The sequence below is a fragment of the Poecilia reticulata genome, chromosome 2 (assembly GCF_904066995.2).
Source record: "Poecilia reticulata chromosome 2, P_reticulata-male-v2, whole genome shotgun sequence".
NCBI lineage: Eukaryota > Metazoa > Chordata > Actinopteri > Cyprinodontiformes > Poeciliidae > Poecilia > Poecilia reticulata.
Genome location: NC_088831.1, coordinates 36,121,200 through 36,135,044, shown reverse-complemented (window position 1 = coordinate 36,135,044; position 13,845 = coordinate 36,121,200). Strand labels below are relative to the sequence as shown.

General features: G+C 37.3%; 1 protein-coding gene across 1 annotated transcript in view; it reads right to left on the bottom strand.

The window, feature by feature from the left end:
• epha6 (eph receptor A6) overlaps window positions 1-12,801 on the bottom strand; it is a 194,824-nt gene extending 182,023 nt beyond the window's left edge. Inside the window, exon 1 of the mRNA XM_008403535.3 lies at window positions 11,533-12,801. Within this exon, the coding sequence (XP_008401757.1) occupies window positions 11,533-11,608 (76 nt within the window). The 5' untranslated portion in view covers window positions 11,609-12,801. The remainder of the gene's footprint in view (window positions 1-11,532) is intronic.
• Window positions 12,802-13,845: the final 1,044 nt, after the last annotated feature.

Below are 13,845 nucleotides of genomic sequence, written 5' to 3'. Positions count from 1 at the left end.
TGTGACAATACACCTACAGGATGTCCTAATTATATGTAGGAGTAAGGCATCATGAGGTAGGCATTGAGAAACAATACGTTTTCAGGCCAGGCTTGATTGCTTTTAAAGGAAAATACTATTGATCTTGTGTAAATAACAATGTTAACACTTTTTTCCTGAACAAATCAATGAGTATTTTCTTCTTGAAAATGACCTGATTGTATGTGTCAGTTTGTCATGAATGTCCACTTGCAGCTTTTTAAGTAGACCTCTGAGGCTAGTTATACTAATACACATGATTGTTAGTGATGGCATTTCCAAAGAAATCTCCATAAGCATTATTACTGTGAATGAATTACTTTATAAGAGCAAATAAGCTCAAGAAGCTTGTTTCTGTACAAAAATGGTTCCATTTGTGTCAAAGGAAAATGGAACATTTTCTCTTAGAAATCAGTGATCACCTCTGATTGCACCCGTGACAGATTGTTCAACGACCTACTCTCTTGGGTGGCAACAATAAAACTTTGTGCATCTTCATTGATAACAGAAAGTAGTTGTGTGGCTGACCAGAGAATCATTTGCAAAAAATAAAAAAAAAGCAGTAGTGTTGGTTTCTGCAGGGACTTGGAGAGATCTTCTCTGGTGCATCAAGGACTCTGTTCGCTATTCATTTTGCATTATAGCAGCATCGCTAGTTTGAGCATGCACAAAGCTTCTGTTGTGAGATTTATGTGGTTCATAATTATAATGGCAGTATATCAGAGTCCTAGCTTTAGTGTTGAGGAGCTTCGTAGCAGCCGATATGGCTTGACCCATTTTGTGTGGCCTGGTCTTAACTGTGGCGAAGTGCATACACTTCAAAATGTATGCACTTTTGAAGTGTATGCAAATGGTTCATAAAATTAATGTTTACAAGTTTACTTGACCAAAGGAATATTTACAGGTTGCAGAACAAATGTAACATTTGTATAACATTTAGCATAAAAAGTAAATCTATTTAGATATGTGAGGGAGGGCAAAGGAACAATCAGAGAAACATGGGCTTTACAATACAGTTATACAACAGTCACAGCAAAATAAACAAGAAAACCTTAAAGTTTCAGAGCATGATGATGATCATGATGCACAACACTGCATTATTCACACTGCATTATCAACACATGATGCACAACACTGCCCAAAGAAGCCCCGACATGCATTGTTTCATGCTGTTCATAAAGTCAAGTCCTACTGATGTTTCCCTCTCCACAAAAAGGTTAAAACCGATGGTTATGATACAGAATCCTCCCATACATAGAGTGTGAGGAAACATCCTAATACAGATCCAATACCTGAGGTGAAGCATTAAAGGCCCTTTTTGGCCAGAATTTGTGTTTGCTTTTACTCCAAATTATCCTAACATAGTCTATTTGAGTGGTAATGGAAGTCTTGAAAATTATGTAGCAATCTTAGCCTAAGGCATTTCTAAAACAAACCCTAATCCATCAAAACAAACTAATTATTTTTAATGCCAGCATGTATAAAATAAATGTTAAATGTAACATATTAAATGTCCATCTTTCTGCCCATCTTTAATCAGCTTGGCTCAATACAAAGGCTCATAAAATAAATGTTTAGAAGTTTACTTGTCCAAACTCCCGTGGTGTGTGCTACATGTAAGCATGAAATGGTCTGTGTATATTATTTTATGTTAGATATAAAAAAAATCACACAGATTGATTGTCTATAAAGAAGATATTCAGATATAAAAGCCATTTTCCTGGACAATATTTTGAATGTTCTCACTGTTCTTCAACCCAAAAACTTGACATATGCAGGATGGAGAAAAGACAAACTGCATAATGGAGTAGGAACCCCTGCTGTGTCCAAGAATGCATTAGCATATTAATAGGCCATTTTAACTGATGGGAATAGATTATGGGAACTGAAAAACTGAGATTATAAACAGGTTTTATAGGGATATATAAATATGCTCTCCTAAGTTTTCAATATATTACAAAATATTATATATATAAACATCGTCATGCAGAAAACACAGAGCAGAAAAAGGGATCCAATCACAGGCCAAAAAGAACAAACGTTGACATATGACAGATGTTGAGAGACCTTCAGAGGGTTGATAAAAAACAAGATCAAAGTAATCCCAAACAGGAATTTACTATTTAAAACCAGTCATAGATAGTATGAATAATTAATTGCAATACAGTTTTCATGTTCTTGATTATTGAACAGTTAAATTACATTTTAGAACTTTTGTCAACAAGTTAATGTTTGGTTGATTTTATTTATTTTTTTACATTTAGTCTTCATACACAGGCATAATAAAAAAAAACAACTAAATCCTGAGCAACAGAGGATATTTATATAGCACAGATTTAACCAGAAACTGAACGATTTCTCTGGAACAGCAACTGAGAGCTTTTAATGACTCATGCTGTGTTAGAGCTGTATGAGATTAGGTGGAGAAAATGGACATTGATCTATATGAAATTGCAACAGATTATTCTATTGATTGACTGTCCTGTCCAGCGTAGAAAGAACAGACTTCATGCTGATCGTTTTATCCTCCAGCCACAGCCTCTCTGTAATGCAAGTTTAATATTTCCTCTGTCGGCTGGTTGTTCCAGCATCTCTGTGTCTCTTCCTCCCCAGCTGATGACAGGTCTGTGCCCTGGCTGCATCACTGGCAGACTGCAGGACCAGTTGACCCTGCCAGTGCTGGTAATGGGTACCATTAGACTACTGCGGGCAGGTAACCAGCTCAGTTTTTGGAAAAGGACCAAGTTTCTTATAATAAGCCATGTTACACACCAGAATAAGATTACTTCTGCTTATAAAGTAAACTTCACCAAAGAAAGAAGTGACTGTAGGCTGCTGTGACCTGAAAGGACAGAGATAACTTCTGATTTGGAGCTGGAAAGCTGCAATAGAAAGACATTGAGCTTCCTGTGGTAATTTGAGTATATAGACCCAAGTAGTGGCTTTTTATGAGAGCAACAGAAGTTTATGCAAACTACCAGAGGTGATCTACTCAGTGACGTGGATTGCTTTCACATTACTCATAATCACAATGAATAACTGTCACGAAAAACTAATCTGCAGAAAAGTATTTTAATTAAAATCATAACCAGCATGGTTTATAACACCCCACTGCAGAAGTGCAAGGAAACAGCATTGACCACCGAGATCTTTATGCCAATATCTTGTATTAATTACTAGATTTTGAGCCTGATCTAAACATTAATGAATGGGTGTTACTTTTTGAACTTTCCACATTACTGACTGCCCGTCACACTGACAGGATATTACTCTTTTTCAAAAAGGAACTTCATTATTGAAGTGCATGCCAGAATTAAAGCAAAGTCATTAGCAAACTCACTGCAATAATTATTTGCTTAGTCCAGGGGCATCCTGCATGTTTTAGTTCTCTCCCTGGTTTAGCACACCTGCATCAAATGATGGCTCATTAGAGGCCGAAAGAGAACACCGACTTGATGAGGAGGTTGTTACTACTAAAACATGCAGGATGCCGGACCTCCAGGACCAACTTTGGACACTCCTGGCTTAGTATTTGCCTTAGTTTTTGAAACTATAGGTCACAGAAATTAATTGCAGTACAATTAATTGCTATTAACAGTAGCTGTACAGATAATTACATTTTGAGATACATGTCAAGATTTAACTTTTTATTTTTCATTATTTTTTACAAGTTCGAAGGAATAATTGTGAGTCACCTTTGTTGTGTAGCAATTTTGGTGAGATTGCTCCATTTAATTTTTGATTTGAAAGTGGACGAATGTGAACATTTTCTTTTAAATTTTAGGAACGCACATGATAGCTTACGAGAAGGATAGACATTTACTAGTCTATGATTCAGTCTTACCCCCTTTATGGGTTCTATAGAATTTGATCTTGCACATCATCATTTTCGTCCCACCCTGAAACAATTAATTTATTTAAGACCATTAAGTTATGGAGGAACATCTCCACAAACCTTTCATAAAGGTCAAATCATTTTCCGCCTTCAATTTAGTCAGTATGGTTATCTTCCTTAAAATGTCATGTTGAGTTAAGCTGCAAGATCCTCTGCTAAATACCAGTGAAATAAAGTCTTGCTTGGCAGATTGGGTCAATATTCAGTCAGCCATGCTGTGCTTGGGATATGTCAACATCCTCCTGATGCATATTATTGGTGTGAATTCCTGCATTGTAAGCTGCTCAGTAAGATGGAGTATTCTTTTTAAAAGGTGACACCAATTTTCATTGCTGGAGGACCAACATGACAAAGTACAAACTTTTCTAAAAAGAAAAAAAAAAAAAAGTTAGTCTGAGTCTCTGCATAAGCACTCGTCTTTATGAACGTGCACCTGGTTTGGTGGTGTATATATTTGGGTCCTGTGAACATTGCCAGTGTAGCCTAAAACTGCCTGCATGTAAATATCCATCCATCCATTCTCCCACTACATAAGAGTTATCTTTGGGCAAGGCACCCATAAGACCCTGCCTGGAGCTGCAGGTCCCCTGGGCCTTCCTCTAGTTGGATATAAATAGAATGTGTGCTGGCCAGCCCATAAATATATGAAGCCCAAGCAGAATGATGACATCTCCTGTCCGGTCCACACCCCTCACAGGCCACACAAACACCCCAAAATAGCTGTACTGCTCCTGCAAATGAGGCTCATCAAAGTCTTACTCCATGTAAATTTGAACTGGAGCAGTATTTCAGTGTTCAGGAATCGGTAGTGAACGCCATCGACAGATGTGTACATCACTTCCTTTCTAAATGGAATAGAAGCCTCAACAAGGGCCTTTCTTTTTATTTTTTTAAATATCACACTTATACTGCACTTCAATATATATTACTCAAAAATGATTGTAACCCACATTTACAGCTGATAACATCAACTTTTTGTTCTCATTCCGTTGAGCAGCACAAGGCATGCCATGTTAAAAGACAAACAGCAACATTTGATGAACAGACACTTGTGAAAATTGATTCTGGCAAGTGTTTCACTGTGGATTGCACATGGTCATTTAGCGGTGTAAACAAAGCATTGGGCTCTCAACAGATGAAAAAATGATATGCTGTGAAATTGAAAACTATCCATAACAGAGGGAGTCTGACAGGCATGACAGAATTTTCAACACACTCTGTCTCTGATCACTGTGATAAAACAAAACCACAACAAAAGACGCATCCAACAACGTAATAAAGGACAAAGAAAAGGAAACCATTTAATGTGGCTGATTTCATAATGAGGTGCATTTAAACAAAACATGCAAAGGGGACTCATGGGTAAGAAGTCAATAGTTAAATGCTTGACCACTGTTGATCATCATTTAGTGTCCAGTCACCATATGTGACAATAATGTCGACCACCGATGTTATCACCCGATAGCAATCATAGCATTAGTTGTGGAAAGAAGGCATGAACTGCTGAGGTTGTTTGTCATTCTGTCTAGCATTGAATTTGTAATTATTTCCTAAATTAGCATTTTAAAGGGGAGATTATGGTGATAAATTGAAGTGGGCAGATCTTATAGTGTGTCAGAAAAATTTCCTTTCATCTTGGAAGAAGAAGCCTTTAATTTTGAAGACGTACCAGAGTGAATTATCAATGCGTATAAAGAGATTGCTGGACTTCTTTCCAGCGATCTGAGAACTGCACATGCACCTGGTTTGGTAGTGCATATATTTCTGCAAATGCTTCTGAAACCAGTATTTAAATACAGAGATAAAAAAGATGCTTTTACAACTAAAATAATTAACATCACTAATTGAATATAGCTAATACATATATCGCGTGTATATGTATTCCTCTTGTCTTTCCCTGTACCCTTACATAAAATCAAGTTTAACCAGCAGTTGCCTGATCGGGACGTAGACACCACTTGTGTGCAACTAAATCTCAGCACATGCAGCTGCTCTGTTAAAGGCTTGAGGTTTTTGGGAAAACATTTGTGAACAAACAGCACCACGAGAACCAAGGAACAGAGCACAGGTAAGGCAGAAGGTTGTAGAGAGGTTTAACGAGGATGTTGAAGCATTGCCTGGTCCAAATAATATCCAAAAAGATTTAGGCATAACAGTAAACCTATCAATACCATCCACTTAATCAATAATGAGAGCAGCAGAAAAGATGCTTGTGGGAAAACTGCAGATATCCAAGACTCAGGTTGGAGAATTGGTCAGCAGAATAACCATTAGTTCATTCCCCAATCCTGACCTTTCAAAAATAAAAATAAAAAATAAAATAAAATAAAGTAAAGTAAAGCAGCAGCAAGGGAATCATTGTGGAAGAAAGACAGAAAACATCCTGTATGCAGTTTGACACAAGCCATGTGCAGCGCACAAAACAAGTGAAAGGAGATGCTCTCCTCAGAGCAGTAACTATTCCCTGCATGCAAAATGTTATTTGTGGTGGAAAAACTAATACTTAATATGAAGACGAACACACTATCCCCAAAGTAAAACATGGTGGGGGCAGCATTATGCTGTGGAGTCACTTTTTTTCAGCGAGGACAGAAAAACTATTTTGAGTTAACAGGAAAATGGATAAAATAAATATAGTTTAGTCCCACAAGAAAAACAATAAGAAAATGGAAAAGATATGAAAGTAAGACGTAGCATAAAATCTAGTATTATTTTTCTTCCAACAGAAAAATAACACTCTAACCAATCAATCAAGTTTATTTGTAAAGCAAATTTCAGTAACAAGACAGTTCAAACTGCTTTACATCATAAATATAAAGACACACTCCAACCTGAAGGGCTGCTGTCATGCAGCTGTTTGAGGTGTCCATGTTTTATACACCTGAATCAAAGGACTGAATTCCCTTCTCATGCAATTATGTTCAACAGAGTCATGGCAAAAACCAAATCATGTGTCTCAGGTGTGTTGACAGAGAGACACGTCTAAAAGTTGCAGGACGCCAGCCCTCAAAGACACGTGTGGCTAAGATTAACACTAAACACGTATTAAAGGGGAGATATTATGTATTCTCCAGATACATAAATGACATTTTACTGCACAATAGGGTAACTATATTCCCTTCAGTTTTAATAAATACCTATGCATCACACATAACTTAAAAGACATTTAAATTTGCAATTTTATCCCTTTAAATTGGCCTCTGTCGCTTTAAGAAATGCATGCTCTTTCCAACACTCCACCTTCAGCACGTCATCACAAAAAGGCTAGTCCATTATGCCGTTATCAATCGTGCTTGGTAGCATTGGACTGAGTAGCTTTTATGATGAGCTCAGCAGATGTACAGTTGCAGCAGGAGTTTGCTAATTGCTGCTACCGGAAATATTGCTGGTGGAGCTGAGTGGGGAAGATCTACCGTCCCCCCCTTTGAAATGTGTCTCCTAAAATACCAGTCAATTTTTTTTAAGCGTGGGCAGATGTTTTTCTTGAAATGTCATTGGCTGAGAGGCGGGACCATGCATGCACACTCATACCTCCGGACAATTTAGAGACCAATCTGAACCCAGAACCCTCTTCCTGCAATGCAACAGTGCTACATCACAAGTGCTACATATCACATCACAAGTGGAAAAACTAAACTTATTTTATCAATAATAATAAAAGGTCGAGGACAGCAGACAAGTCAGCGATGAATAAAGAAAGATTTGTTTAAAAAAATGATTTTTTTTTGTGTGTCTTTAAGGAGTAACACAAAAAGCCAGACAACCTTGAATAGAATATAATCAGTTTAGAAAATTAACCTGAAAGGCAGAAGTCTGGCGAAAAAGACCTTTTAGAATAACCTTTTATCAAGCAGAATTTATTCAATTTGTTGGAAAGTTTAAGGGGATATGGTGAGAGAAAAGCAGAAAATGCAATTATTTTAAAATATTGCATTCTATAAGATAAAACAGAGACAAACAGTTACAAAAGAAGCAATTGCTGCTTTAAAAGTTCCGCTAAAGAATTGTGGAGGTGTACTGTCACAATCTCCATCTAGCTCCAAGAAAAACAAAAGAGAGTGAACAATGTTCTTTTGTTTCCTACATTTTACAGAATTACGATCATGCTCATTCCACACAAAACTTTCTTCATAAAAAGGTAAAAAAAAAAAAAAAAAAGAATATTCAACCACATTCTGTTCTTCTGGAGTAAGAAGCAGCAGCTAAAGCAGAAAATAAAACAGCATGAGCACACAAACTTTACAAAGGCAGCCCCCCAGCTGACCAGCAACATAATAAATGGCTACTTTTGCAAAGCTGACCACAGCACCACTATGTTCCTCCAAGTTCAAATCAATAAAAATAAAACGCCAGCGACAAAAGCAAAGTTTTGCAAGAAAATAAACAACCCTTCAAAATGCGTTTACTGTTCCATGAGACTCAGCGTTATTCTACCGCTGTTTATTAAACTAGATGTTATGACAGAAAGTAGCAGATTTTGCTGTAACTGATTTCTACAAAGTAAAAATAAATTAGGGGAGCAGTGGAATCATTAATAATTTTTCTTCAATTTAGTGACAGGAAGCGGGTACTTGCTGATACGGACCGTACAAGTATATAAACCTGCATATCCACAAAGTTGCAGAGTTAACACTTTCAGTCTGATGTGGATTTGTGGGTTGATTGATTTTCTTTGACTCCATGCTAATTGTGAATATCTCCTTCGTGTAGTGATGGTTATAGCTGTACTCAGCTAGACTGGGCTTTGTAAGAGCAAAAGCTTTAATCAGCCATCCGCATAAATCAATGCAGAGAGGTGAATAATTATTTGTGTGTTGCTTTCCCAGCTAGATCAATGCATATTTGAAGAACAGCAAGTATGTAATTGCAAACGGCATTTACTTATTGTTTTTTAATTCATTCAAACATTCGTTCTCATGCAGAGAACTTACTTGAGGAGGAACCAGATGTGCAAAGCTCTTAAAACAAGCAAACAAACTATGGTGGAAGTTTGTGTCTAAACGTCATCTCCAAATTTAGCTCAAGTTATTAAAAATAACAAATAATTTGGCAAAACAGACACAAGATTGCAGCAATCACTGTTACCACTGACTTAGCAAGATGACAAACTGGTAAACACCGATGTGAAGAGGAGATCTGTTAGTGGGCAGCGCATAGGCTTGTTCAGCCTTGAGTGAGTAGAGCTTTGTTAATAACTGTCTGCAGTCCCTGCTGGGTTCAGGTGACGGATTTGTTGCACACGAGCAAGAAGCAAAAAGTGATTGGTTTTTATTGTTCTTCCAGCAGCCAACACTGTGACCATTTTGCCAGTGAAATCCCCAATCTCTGTAGTTCAACTTGCCTTTGTCAGAAAGTACGGATCAAAAAACACTGATCTCTGCTGCTGTGTGATGGAGTTGGGCTCCGTCCCCAACCTACAGGCAAAACACGGTCAATACTGCTGCAGAGCAGGTAAGACATGTGTTCTAGAGGTTTTTAAAATAAGGCAAAAAAAAGAAGCTTTTTCTCAGTTTTGAAGTTGAATGTTGCTCCCAAAATTTGCAAAAGAAGTCAGAAAACCATAACGCATCACAATGATTTACAGTCATTTTAATGAAATACCAGAGAAGGTGTCAGAGTGACCAGCAGGATTTTCTCCAACATAGAATAACCAGGTGGGAATCTTTTCCCAATTATTGCTGCACACAGCTGTTCAGCTGGCTGAACGGGCGTTTTCTACACTGCTTTTTTGAATGTTGTGTGAGATACTCATGGCCTAGTAAGCATGTCTCACTTCAATAAACATAATAGCTAGATTTTATTAATATTATTTTATATGTTAATCTATACGTTTTATTTATTTGGACAGCAGCAGGAAAACTGGTTCTTTTTTCTCTTAAATAAAATTTATTATGTATTTTTATTCAAATTGTCCTTGTAAATATGGTGGTACTATAAAACAAAGTTTTATAAAAGCACAGGCCAAAAATCAGAGCAGGCCCAAGGCATAAGTGAACTAAGCAGCAGCCCAGCAGGCCGGGATGGTTAGGAACACCCAGATTATCTCAAAACTTTTAATTTACAGTTATGTTTGTCAAGAATGAGTCTAAAAATAATCCATCAATCTTTCATTTACAGGTTTATGCATAGATAATTTTGACATTTGTAGTTCTTGCTCATTTAAAACAGACCTGTATTTAGGAACTTCCAAATGAAACTAGTCACATTTCATGCAACCTCAACTTAATGACAGCTGTCTTTATCCAGACAAACTGGACTGTGGAACCCAGATTAATAAGATTAAAATATTCTCCAAGTATTCTTTACTGGGATATAATGTAAGGAACAATATTAGCGTAGATGTCGCAAATTAAAATTCTACTTGCTGGACTCATAAAATTTAGTTCCGCTTGCGTTCAAATTATTTCTTGTTTTGAAACTCTGTTCGTTGATATGAGTTTTAGCTTTTTCACTTTTCCTCTGAGCCACACGCCTTTGTGTTGGACAGCGACTACAATTGTGTCACTTGAGGTCTCGTACCAGTCAATATGAAGGACTAAACTACAGCTGAAAGCAGACATGAGTTCAATCATTCAATCTGCGGCGCAGAAAAACACACAGTGAGGCTGTTATGTAGCAGCTGTCTGGGAGAACAGGGAGTAGCATCGCTCTTATTGAACACAGAGAACAATAAAATATAACCTGGGGGGCAGATCCCACAGTGCTCTCTCCACACAATCAATAGGACTATTTTAAACCGTTCTGATGCAGCAGCCTGTATGTGTGTGTGTGTCTGGAAGGTGGGGGGTAAATATGCAGGAACACACACAAAGACAGACATGTGGTCCCACTTTTGATATTTTATGAAAAAGTAAATTAAGAATCTATTAGTTCCTATATTTGTTTGTTCGCATCCACATAAATGAATGCTCTGTGAACAAATTGAATATTACTCCAATAAAAGTGACACAGTGAAGTCTGCTCTCATACACAAAAAGCAACTTACACAGGTCACCTACTCAATGATTTAACCTTTTAGCAGACCCCCCCATATATGCATCTGTGTAATGAATCTTTGAGTAAGGTTATTTCATTTAATAAAAAAAAAAAAGAAAAGTTAAGTAATTTTTTCACTTCCTCATGAAATAACTACAGGGAATCCAACCTTCTGGGCTTCTGATCGTCTCTTCATCTATATTTAAATTTTGACATGATGCATTTCTGTGCAGACTACCAATATTTCAATACGCTTAAAACGAGGACGCAGAAATGTTTTAATAGTTTCGAAAGCAACTGCAATATTTAAATGAAATATAAAATATTGCAAAGGAAAAGTCAAATTATTCAATTTATTTTATTCGATTGACATTAGCTGAGTCTTTGTAATGTCTGTATGTGTTGCAGGACTTTTGTGATGACTTTGTTTCACTGTCAGGCTGCGATTGCATCATGATGAGAATTTCCTGCCTAGCGGTAAATAAAAAAAATAAATAAATAAAATAATAATAAAAATATCCACAACTTCCAAATAACATCCGCCTTCACATCCGCTGTTGTTCAACTGAACCATATGTCCAAAAGTACAGCAGGACAGAAACTAACCCAGGTGGTCCTGAGTGGGTCGTGGTGCGCCGTCTTACCTTGATTGCAGCGGCTGAAGCGACTGATCGTAATTCCAAGAAAGAGTGAAACGAAGAATCTGTTTCCAAAAGTCATGTCTGCGGCAGTATTTACCAGCGGCTTTACTTCTCGTTAGATCAGCGATGAAGCGCTCTGGCTCCGTTTAGGTCCACTAGTTCTGGTCCTTATAATTGATCCCGTGTGGAGCGAGCGGCCGTGCGGTGGAACAAGAGGTGGCTCATCCTTTTCACCTGGCGGCTGCCGCAGCTCCGTCGCTAAACTGACAGCTTTTGGATAAAGTCCCAAAAATATTTGAAGTAAGACACTTCGCTAATAAAACAAAACAAAACAACAACAAAAAAAAAACTTTGCAGATTCTAAACGGACTTCACCCTCCACCCTCTTTAGTGTTTCGAAACGGGCATTAAAACGCAGTTTAAAGCGCGTAGAGTCGTGACAGACTGGAGACACCGTGTGTTTGGCGCCGCGGACTGACTGCCAGCTCCGGCTGCGGCTCCAGCTCGGTCCGCTGCTGCAGAGCGATGGTGGAAGGTGAACAGAGGAATGATTGGGATGCAAGCGGAACAGCAGCAACAGTGGAGGCGATGCTGCGGGACTGCGCGCATCTGTGCAGGATGCTCGGCACTAGAGGGGGTTAGCTGACAAGGCAATGGGATGTGTGTGTGTGTTTGTGTGCGCGCGCGTTCATCTCATTGGTTCGTGAGCAGGGCTTCCTAAAGACTGGTAAATGTTAAACATGATGCCACCTCCCCCCATTTTGACTGAAGTTTAATGTAATAGTTCGTGTTCGGATGTTACGTAAGATGTTATTCAGGTTTTGCAAATATGAAGCTGGTAACAAGTTCTTGGAATACACTGTGACGTCTGGATCTCTCATTAAGTTGTCACCAGGATTGATTTGCTTTAGCTTATTTTGGTCGTTTAAGGTAGGAAACTGTAAATGCGTGTGTGTGTGTGTGGGGGGAATAAATAAATAAATCACTTTCGCTGACAATCTTAAAGGTGAAAGAAAAAGTTAAAAGCATAAATTTGCTGTCTCATCCTGGTTTGTTGTATTTTGTTAATCCTAGTTTTAAAATGTGGGTTTTATTTTGTTAAATGCCTCATTTTTCTTGTTTTGCTTTAATCTTCTTTTATGACACCGCCCACAACTGTTCCTCAGTTTCCAACTATACCACACCTGTCATGCGTTAATCATTTGCGCCTGCAGTGCTCAAATAGCTTTAGATGTTGCCATCTGTCATGCCAAGAGCTACATTTTTTTCTGTAGCAGGTCTCATACCTTTGCTGTAGCTAAAAAAAAAAAAAAAAGATTTACTTGCTCATCTGCAGAACTGGGTCCCTGTATACATACTGCTGATGTACGGATTTTAATTACATTCAGTATTTGATGATTTACATAATAGTTCCACTCTTTGATTGGACACAGGTGTGTCAAAGTTTTGGAACACCAGGTGTCCCAGTCAAAAAAAATCTAAATAAAAAATATTCATGTAATTTATTTTTATTTCTGAAAACAGTTGTGCCATATACAGGTTAAAGAAAATAAATGTCCAACATAAAATAAATATAGTCTGAGCTTATATTTCAGTGGAAGGGATTCACTGACAATGTATATACTTAATGATTTTATAGATTATTTTTTTAAATAAAAATATTTTTCAGTTTTTCTCGGTCTGACATTTCTCTTTTCACTTTAAGGTTTAGTCACATCTATTATTTCAAGTGTCGAGATGTGACGGAGATGTCAGTTGTTAGTTTATTTCATAACGTAAGCATATGCGTTAAATATTTTCATAGAAAAACAAAGGTCAAAATTACTAAAAATAAATAATTTTGCATATATTCTAATGCAGTGGGAACACTGCACATTTTATTCCAAATCAAAACATACAGAAAATATGTTTTCACTCTCAAGTGAGGAAAAAAAAATACATGACTCTTTAAAAAGTATGAAACAATATAAAAGGGGGACCAATTTTTTTGGGGAAAAAAAAGGATAATTTGACTTTGAATGGTATGTTACTTTGACTTTTAGGAATCAATAGAAATTCTTTATTTATATTACACCAATAAAATCCATCCAAATTAACCTTGCCATAATTCTTTTTGCATTCTTCTATTGTTATTTTGACAGTTCAGCTTGGGGAATGGCCTCCTTGCCATCACCCTAATCTAGAGCTTCCTTCACAGATTCAATGCCAAATTCAAGCCCGGATTCTGGTTGGACCACAGACTCTTAGTCATACAAAGCTTTTTGGTAAAACAGAAAATAAACATAACTGCTATAAGTAACTGTAGACTTAAAGACA